The following is a 10,408-nucleotide window of genomic DNA, read 5'->3' on the forward strand; positions in this document are numbered from 1 at the left end:
GACAGACAGACAGACAGACAGACAGATAGATAGATAGATAGATAGAACAATAGACAGACAGACAGACAGACAGACAGATAGATAGATAGATAGATAGATAGATAGATAGATAGATAGATAGATAGATAGATAGATAGATAGATAGATAGATAGATATTTACTAGAGCCATAAAGGGGTTTCAGGAGCATAACCACAAACTGTGGTCAGCTTCTCGGAAATGTGAAAACACAAACACACACTCACACACACTAAAATACAAACCTACATTCAAACATGTACACACACACACACAAACACATATACACGCACACACACACACAAACACTGAAACACACACACACACACACACACAAACATTTTCGTGTTTTTGGGTGTAAAGGACAGGAGTGTGAGTGATGGAGAACGGCTCCTACACACTTCTCGTTTCCTGCCTGATCTTTAGTGTAAATATCACCACAACAGCCCAGCGCTGGCTAATCCGTGACCTGTTTCACTACCTGTGTGTGTGTGTGTGTGTGTGTGTGTGACAGGAAGGGTTGCGTCGTGGAGAATCGCTGTTCTCTTTTTACCCTGCAGTGTGTGATCGCACTCACAGACAGGAACATGAGCGAGTGACATCGCGACGCTCAGCGCTGGGACGTCTCCGCTCCACACGTATGTAACCTGCTTTTATTCACTCCGAGTCTCCACACACACCTGTCAGCGTGAAGCTTCTGCTTGAACACTTCAGTTATTAGACAACAATCGAAATAGTTTGAGCTCTCAATAGAAAACCCTTCTTTAGTGGAGAGGATGATTTGAAATGAATGAACATCTAATAGTGTAGTGTAATGAAGAAGTATCATCATCATCATCATCATCGCACAGATTTCCCTTCAGTGGTGTTTAAAGCTCAAATATAATATGATAAAATATTCCCAGGTTTTGAACATCTTTCTGAAATATGAGTGTGTTGATTGAAGTGACTGAAGTGCCGATACTTTCCTTCTGTTCTCTGTGTTATTCACTATTAATTACAGTTTATTCAAGCAGGAAGAAAAGAAAATGAAAAATATCTCAGAGTTGGCCACACATTGTTAATTATAACGTGTCCTGTCGAGTCCGTGACGCTCCTCCATGCGTTCGTTCGGTCCTGTGGTTGACGGCATTTACCGTCACGGTGTTGTCATGCTCTGAACACACTTTAGAAGCTCTGGGTCTTATATCTCTGAGTCTGTGGGTGATGATCTGTGCATTTGCTCTTTCTCTTTGTGGCTTGGGGTTTTTCCACCTGATGAGTAAGTGAGCGTTTGGGGGAGGAAAATGAATGCCGAAGCGTTACTTGTCATGTTCTGTGCGTTTGCTGAGAAGATAAGCAACAGTTACACATGTGATGAATGAAAGTCTCTCTGTCTTCCAACAGATTTCCAGATGCATGCTGGGAGGAAAATGCCATCATGCAGATTCTGGCTTTGATGATAATGATGATGATTTTGATATCATCATCACATTCAGGTCTTGCAGATCAAAGTAAGAACTCCTGACAGGCTTTGTGTTTGTGTTGTGATCGGTCTGTGTGTGTTTACTAAGTTTGTCTATATGTCTTGTAAGCAGTAAAATCAGTAAAAAAAAAAAAAACAGCTACAGGGTAAAAAGCAGGGTAAAAAGTAACGGTCCTAGTACTGAGCCTTGCAGTACTCCATGCACTGCAAAAAATGCTTTTCTTACTTAGATTTTTTTGTCTGGTTTCCAGCCGAATTATTTAGAAATTCTTAAATCAAGAAGGATTTTCTAGATAAGTAAAAAATTATTGTCTTGTTTTCAGAAAAAAACATCTCAAAATTAAGTCAGTTTTTGCTTGAAACAAGGAAAATAATCTGCCAATGGGGTAAACAAAATAATCTTGTTTTCTGTTTGGAATAACATTATTTTGCTTACCCCATTGGCAGATTATTTAGCTTGTTTCAAGCAAAAACTCACGTAATTTTGACATGTTTTTTCTGAAAACAAGACAATAATTTTTTACTTATCTAGAAAATCCTTCTTGATTTAAGAATTTCTAAATAATTCGGCTGGAAACCAGACAAAAAAATCTAAGTAAGAAAAGCATTTTTTGCAGTGTACTGAACTTGTGATCAATAAGACACCTCTTCATTTACTGCCTCTAATTAATAACAGTAAATGTGTGTGTTTTTCACTTAAAAATAAAGGTTCCCAATTTGGAATCGATGACACCTTTAACATCCAAAAACCTTTGCATAGCAAAAAAGGTTCTTTAAAATACAAAAAGATTTCTTTGGATTAATAAAATAAAGATTCTTTTATGAACTGTTGACTGTATGGTTCTGTGGGGAACTAAAAGTTGTTCTGTGGTGTTACTGTGAAAACACCCTTATGCAACCTGTATTGTTAGGTGGAATTGCTCAGATGTTGCTCTTTCTGCAGGTTTAACGTGTCATAATGATTACCGCAACACCTTCACATGTGTTTGGGACACCTCAAAACTGGACGTGATCCCTCCGGTCCAACCCGAGACCATCTGCTGGATGCATGTAACGGTTAAGAAGATGTAAGGAAAAATATGACTTCATGACGTATTTATCTTGTGATTAAACAATCAGCCTTCATATTATACAGGATCCAGAACTTATGAACGTAGAACAGTTTTCTGTTTTCACGTTCCTTTCTCTTAATTCTACTAATTCATTTGTTGGTTAGTTTGTGAGGTAAATCTAGAAAAATAAAACCTAATAGGTATGTGCTTCATTTTTATTTATGACATCCTGAACTTTCTTTGATTTTAGAGACCAGCATTTAAAGAAGGTGCAGATGTGTGCAGACCCGGCACAGCCTCATATACGCTCTGCCACCATCGTTTTTGAAAGCAAGGTGACTGACGTCATGTGTATGAGTTTGTTTGACATGTTAAACTGCAGATTCATTGAGTAGCAAACCAAAAGAACATGTGACGAGTCATACAGATGCATTATTTCTTTCTCTTCTGCTGCAGCGAGGTATAATAACATCAAATACCAAATTACATGAAGAAGTCCGGTGTGACAGCTACACAAATCCTGTGTCTGAAATAGCTCAACATGCTGCAAAAGACAGTGGTGAGTCAAATATAATTACTCACACAGTCTGGAACAGAAGCTAGAAAGCGTGTGATTGGAGAAGCGTTTTGTGTCAATCACTAATATTGTGAAGCAGGAGTCCATTATTTTATTTATTTATTTATTTAGTCATTTAGCAGACACTTTTATCCAAAGCGACTTACAAATGAGGACATAAGAAGCAATCAAAAGCAACAAAAGAGCAACAGCGTGCACGTGCTATAACAAGTCTTGGTTAGCCTAATGCAGTACATTTAATTATTATTATTATTATTTTTTTTTTTATAAAAAGACATATAGATGAAATAAAATTAGAATAGAGAGTGCTAGAGTTAGAGGGTCAAGTAAAGACCATTTCCATTAGTGTAAATGAAGAGTTCATTAGTTAACGAGAGACACTTTGTCACGGCTTCTGTTCCTGGCTCCAGTCTGAGCTATTGACCAGCACTGATAAATGTTTGCTTGAGCGATTCTGATGTGTTTGTGTGTGCAGCAGTGAAAGTGGCTCCTCCTCAGAAAGTGGAAGTTCACGGAATCATTGTTAATTGGAGTTTAGCTTCTCCTCAAAAAAATTTGAAGTATGAGTTTGGGGTCCAGTACAGATCTGCTGCTGAGAGCTGGAAGGTGAGCACATCAACCTCTCTCATGTCAGCCTCTTTTTTTCCAGGACAAAAATAGATTTTTGACAATTGCTTATACATGATTTCTGAAACTGTGGCTTCTTTTCTCTAAACTCTACAACATCACACATCTCTTGCATCTTAACTCACCACCAACAAATGTCAAACACGACTATCTTGTGCATGTTCAGTGTGCTCATAAATACTGTATACAGCATATTCAGCAATAAATACAAACCGTTGTGAAGGAAAGAGCTGTAGGTGATCAGTAAATGAATGTGGTGTTTCGAATGGCAGTGTTGTCCAGAACTCATGAGCTGTCAGTGATGAGTGTCTAATGTGGAGAAAAGTGTTCAGTGTTTTGCAAAAATGTTGCAAACTGATAATGTGCTTGCAGTAATGCAGACTTGGTTTGAGGTTGAGTTACTAGCAGTGTGAGTTACTCGAGTACTTTTAGTGTGTAAGTGATTGTAAACAGACTGTAATGGTTAAAGACAGAGGATGTTTAGATGATGTGCATCTGAACACAGATTCAGAACCTCTCACTGTGACTCTATCAGCGTTCATCACAGCAGAAATGCTTCATTCTGTCAATGTCTCTGTAGGATGAGAAACATATTATAGTAAATACTATAGAAACTCAATTGGAGCTGCCAGAGGACCTTTTGTTCCTAAATCGGCAGTACGTGATCAGGGTGAGAGTCAGGTGTAAACTGTCCAATGCCGTGTGGAGCGACTGGAGTGAAGAGTACAGCTGGACGTCTGCTGTGGGTCAGACGACCCCCACACCAGGTAACACACACCTGTCTGACACACACACACACACACACACACACACGCACACACGCACACGCACACACAGACACACACACACACACACACACACACACACACACACACACACACACACACACACACACACAGACACAGACACAGGCACACGCACACGCACACACACACACACACGCACACACACACACACACACACACACACACACACAGACACACACACACACACACACACACACACACACACACACAGACACACACACACACACACACACACACACACACAGACACACACACACACACACACACACACACACACAGACACACACACACACACACACACACACACACACACACAGACAGACACAGACACAGACACACACTCACACACAGACACACACACACACTCACACGCACACTCACACGCACACACAGACACACACACACACACACGCACACACAGACACTCACACACAGACACACAGACACACACACACACACTCACACTCACACACAGACACACACACACACAGACACACACACACACACACACACTCACACACTCACTCTAATGCTCTCATCAGTCTCTTCAGAGATCCTCCAGCTGGAACCAACTGTGACAGGAATCACGCTCGCAGGAATCTCTCTGGCCATCATATTAATCTTCACCATTCTCATCAAGTGCAAGAAAATCAAAAGGTGAGTGTGACGCTGCTGATGCAACATGAGCAGTTACTAATAATAATAAAAATAACAATAACTATAATAATTACTATAACTATGCTAACTATAATGATAAATATAATGACAACGATAACTATAATGCTAATAATAATGATTCACAAACTGATAATAATTATAATGATAACAATAACTATAATGGTAACTATAACGATAATAATAGCTATAATGACAATAACTATAATTTTAATGATAACTGTAATGATAAAATTAACTATAACGATAATGCTGCTGCTAATAATAATAACTATAATGACAACGATAACAATAAGTACTATAAATATGATAACTATGATAAATATAATGACAATGATAACGAAAACTGTAATACTAATAATAATGACTTACAAACTATGACAACAATTATAATGATAAGAATAACTATAACGATAACTACAGCTATAACTATAAAGATAATAATAACTATAATGGTAATGATAATGCTAACAGTAACTAAAATGATAACGATAACTATAATGACAATAACAATAATTTTAACAATAACTATAATGACAGCTATAATGATAACTATAACAATATCTGTAAGGAGTAACAATAACTATAATAAAATAATAACTATAATGTTAACTATAATGATAATGATAACTAACAATAAAGATAACTGTAATGATAATGACCTAAAACAATAATGGTAATGATAATAGTAACTATAAGGATAACTGTAACAATAATGATAATTATAACAATGACTATAGCGATAGCTATTACTATAACGATACCAGTAATAACCATAATCATAACTATAATTACAACACAACAAAAATAACTTTAATAATAACTACAGTGAAATGATAACAATAACTACAACTATAATAACTATAACTGACTATAAAACAACTTTTTTTACTAATAATAGCAACAATAACTGTAATAACTAACTATAATAGTAACTATAATGCAACAATATATAAAAGAGCTGACCTTCAATAATCCCACATGACCTCTTAACCAGAAAATGATTGTAAATGATTGATTTCAGTGAGGACAAAGAAAATGTCAGGTTATATGAGAGACATTGCATCTGTTATAAAGAGTCTTGGGCCACAGGAATGTGGCTTCTTCACCTTTCAGGCTCCAGAAGAACGGTTCCACGTATATTCCCGATCCCTCCAAATTCTTCAGTGATCTGAACTCGAGCCACGAAGGGAATTTCACGGTGAGTCCCGCGCCGCAGATAATCAGACACGCTCTGGTTTTCCTTCAGTTCTGTTTGATAACCCACGTTCTCTCCATCAGTCTTGGCTGGGGTCTGTTTTAGCGCACGAGAGCTTCATCAGAGTGGACACTGAGTTCATCAGTCCGGTCGAGGTCCTGAAGCTGCAGGATGCCTGCGAATCCCGCGGCTCGCACAGAAACAGCGGCGGCCCGCAGGACGGATGTGACAGCACCACCAAATCCTCCAACTTCTCCAACTCCACCTACTTCATGTCCCAGAGCTCCAAGGGGCCAAGCGACGCTCTGGAGCCCTGCTCGGTGCACTCCTCCTACGGGCCAGCTGGGGGCGTAGCTGACGTGGCTCATGCCGCTGGAGAAAAGGACGCCGAGGTGCTGGAGTTCTGTCTGGAGAAGCTGAGGCAGGACACACAGAGTCCGGATTCGGGTTTCGCCGGCGGAGCCGAGGACAGCATGGAGGAGACAGAGCTGCCCAGTCCTCTAGGCTTAAACCTGGCTCCGCTCTTGCCCCAGGACCTGCCGGCGCCGCAGCCCAGCAGACACCCGCTCATGGGCTTCCAGCACACAGATCTGCTGCTGCGACCGAGCTGCCTGATCCCTGCATTAGACCTGGACCTCCTCAACCTGGACCTGCAGAGCTCCTGCGGGCTGATCGAGCCCTCGAGTGGCGACTACATGCCAGTGAAGAACGTGCAGAGTTAAAGGTTTAGTAGTTGCATCGGACTCAGTGTGCAAGGTTTCTGTGCGTGACGAATTTTTAGAAAAATGCGTACGAAAATTTCAGACTCGGTGTGCAAGGACCTTTAGTGTCCCTCAATGAATATAATGTCATCAGAGCAAAATGCGCTTCGGGTTACACAGAAATGGACGAGCTGAATCTGTAACTGCAGCGCTTGAGAGAGAGTTTTGCGCATGAACATAAACACTGAAGCATAAGTGTTCGTTCTGTCATCACCTGCTCACCCTCATGACGGAGATGTTTCTGCCGGAGCGTCTAAAGTGCTCTTGAAGGAGTTTCAGTTCCACACGCAAATGAATTTAAAAGACTAGGAATATAGATATGGACAACTGTCATGATCCTGACATGCTGTTTGTTTGTTTCGTTTTACCCTCTTTCGCATGGAAAAGAGCAGCGTGAACATTCTTCTAAACATCTTCGTTTGTGTTCCACAGAAAAAAATAAATATATTCAGTCGCTGGTTGCATAAACTGCTTGGACTAGTCTTAAAAGTTAGTCATCTAAGTTTTTTCTTCAAGAACGGTCATGACTTTTTAAAGGTAGATTTGAATCCGAACCACTTGATTAACTGCTCATTGGTCAAAATAGTTCTTAAGACACAGTTTTAAGATAGTGGCTATGCCAGGTTTGAAACGACACGGTGGACAGAAGTTAGATTTTTTTCCTGTTTATTACTCAGCATAAAGTCTTGATGTTTACTATGGATTTCTGTGGTTGCTGGATGACTAAAGAGTTGACGTGAGCGGATCTGCTTCTGTGTGCTGATGTATGTGCAGGACAATGTGAGAGTCTCTCCTGATCTCAGGTGGTTTGTGTGACGTAGATGCTGTCCCTTAGAACGAGCACAGGATCTGCGGACGAAACCAGGTGAAGCACAAAGGACAGTTCCCTGTTTCTTTTCACTAAAATTATACCGTTCAGTTTACGAAAAAGGAAATCTAGCTGTTCAGAAAATTTGTAGTTTCAGAGATGATTTATAATAGGTTATTCTACGCCCTGAATGTATAATGAATATATAATTTCTATTTATAAGATGTTTGGCTGCAGGGACATTAAGGCTAAAATGAGGCAGAAACACTTTTTCTTTTGAGTGGCTCACACTTATCACGGTTATTGTTATTTTGTTTGTTTATTGTTTTTTTTGTATGCCATTTTATCTTGTATTTTTGCATTCAAATGTATGTTAAAATGATGATGTCTGCTGTTTTGATGAATGTAAGAGAAGCCAGTAGTTCTCAACGATCGCAATTTGCTGCTAAATAATAGGCCTATATTAAAGCATACTTGCGCTCTTTTTCTGCTTAGCTGGTTGACTCCAGGTTAGTATGGGTCAGTTAGATCGAGTAATGCTGTTCTAAAAGCTTGTTTTTTATGGACATTCAACAGCATTGTTTTGAATGAGAATGACAACAGATAGATTTTTCCTATCTTAGGTATTATAGACCTATGATTGTAATAGTATAAACGTATTGTTGGTTCACTGCTGTGTGTCAGGTACTATATGGGGAATGGCAAGAAATATGTTTCATAAAAAATAAAAAAGGTCTTTGTTGCAAAACAGAAATATAAATCTCTGTAACCAAAATATATATGGTGAAAAATTAATTTGGGGACGGAATCACAGTGATATTGTTGCACTTCAGTGATGAATGTTGAATACATTTGTGTTTAAAATAGTTTTGAAATGAAAAAGTTGCAGTTCCTGTATGGATTTCTTTCATTGGCAGATAAAACACGCAAGGTGAGCTGCACGTCTGCATGTGTTTCCTTTCCTTTGCCCTGTCTGTCATAACTTTACATCATTCCTATTAGACACCTGCAGGTCTGTTTGAGGTGATGTTGTGTTCTTGGAGAAACTTCTGTTATTCTGTTATTTCTAGGAATGATTCACCACAACTTGAATCTTGTCTGTTTGAATGCCCGTGGATTCAAGATTCAAGATTTTTATTCGTCACATACACAATTATACAGAGTATAACCAGCAGTGAAATGTAAGTCACGTCCGCTCCAAGGACAGTGCAATTGTATAGACAAATATTAAGAAAAAGAAAAGTAGAAAAAAATAAAAAGAACATAAATAGGACATAAATAGTACTATAACAGGAATGTGCAAAAGAATGTGCAAAAAAGTTGTACAGGGTATTTAAATAGCAGCAATATGAGGTAGAAAAAATTATGAATAGCTTATTGATATGGTGATATTTACATGGAGTCATGCGATGTTATGACACAGAGTTAGAGTTTAGGAGCCTGATGGCCTGGGGGAAGAAGCTCCTCCTAAGTCTCTCAGTTTTTGCCATCAGGCTACGGAAGCGCTTACCAGATGGAAGCAAAGTGAATAGCTGGTTACCAGGATGATTAGAGTCCTTAATTATTTTGACAGCTCTATTTTTGCAGCGTTTGAGGTAGATGTCCTGCAGAGAGGGGAGAGCAGACCCTGAGATGCGCTCAGCTAAGCGCACAACTCTCTGTAGTGCTTTGCAGTCCTGATTGGAGCTGTTTCCATACCACACTGAGATGCACTGAGTCAATACACTTTCTATGGTCCCTGAATAGAAAGTTTTCAGGATTGCTGGTGAGACCCTGAATTTCCTCAGCTGTCGCAGATGGTACAGTCTTTGCCTGGCTTTCTTAACCTGTGTTTGGATGTCTGTAGTCCAAGTCAGGTTCTCGGAGATGTTTACACCGAGGTACTTGAAGCTACTCTAGCTTCAAGTAGCTAAAATCACTCTGGACCCCTCACACCCAGCACACTCCCTCTTTGAACTGTTACCGTCTGGTCGACGCTACAGAGCTCTGAGCACCAGAACGACCAGACACAGGAACAGTTTCTTCCCTCAGGCAATCCATCTCATGAACACTTGACAATAAAAGCGGAACACACAACTCTAATATACATTATTTATTCACCACACATACTTATTTCATTTCAATTTGCACATATCAGACCTGTACATACATAATTGTCTATATTATATATTGTGTTTTGCTGTTTTTACATTGCCTATTTGTATATTATTCTTTTATCTCTGTCCTGTCCTGTTGCTGTCTTTCTGTTGCACTGTGGAGCTTCTGTCATTATAAACATACCTAGTCGATAAAGCTCATTCTGATTGTGAACTTCAGTGTTTTTCTCAGCTGTTCTGAAATTTTATTATATCAAGGACAGTGAACTGGTTGAAGAAAAATACTTTCCTATAAAATGTCTTCTCACAGGGGTAACTGGTGACTA

General features: G+C 39.3%; 1 protein-coding gene across 2 annotated transcripts in view; it reads left to right on the forward strand.

The window, feature by feature from the left end:
* LOC306879445 (uncharacterized protein) overlaps nt 1-9,215 on the forward strand; it is a 17,864-nt gene extending 8,649 nt beyond the window's left edge. For both annotated transcript variants that reach the window (XM_079432396.1, XM_079432397.1), the window contains 10 exons: nt 532-655; nt 1,404-1,510; nt 2,426-2,549; nt 2,785-2,869; nt 2,991-3,093; nt 3,587-3,717; nt 4,319-4,505; nt 5,087-5,201; nt 6,312-6,420; nt 6,501-9,215. In XM_079432396.1, coding sequence (XP_079288522.1) covers nt 1,438-1,510; nt 2,426-2,549; nt 2,785-2,869; nt 2,991-3,093; nt 3,587-3,717; nt 4,319-4,505; nt 5,087-5,201; nt 6,312-6,420; nt 6,501-7,139 — 1,566 coding nt within the window. In that variant the 5' untranslated portion in view covers nt 532-655; nt 1,404-1,437 and the 3' untranslated portion in view covers nt 7,140-9,215. The remainder of the gene's footprint in view (nt 1-531; nt 656-1,403; nt 1,511-2,425; nt 2,550-2,784; nt 2,870-2,990; nt 3,094-3,586; nt 3,718-4,318; nt 4,506-5,086; nt 5,202-6,311; nt 6,421-6,500) is intronic.
* Nucleotides 9,216-10,408: the final 1,193 nt, after the last annotated feature.

The sequence above is a fragment of the Barbus barbus genome (assembly GCF_936440315.1).
Source record: "Barbus barbus genome assembly, chromosome: 13".
NCBI classification, from domain to species: Eukaryota; Metazoa; Chordata; class Actinopteri; order Cypriniformes; family Cyprinidae; genus Barbus; species Barbus barbus.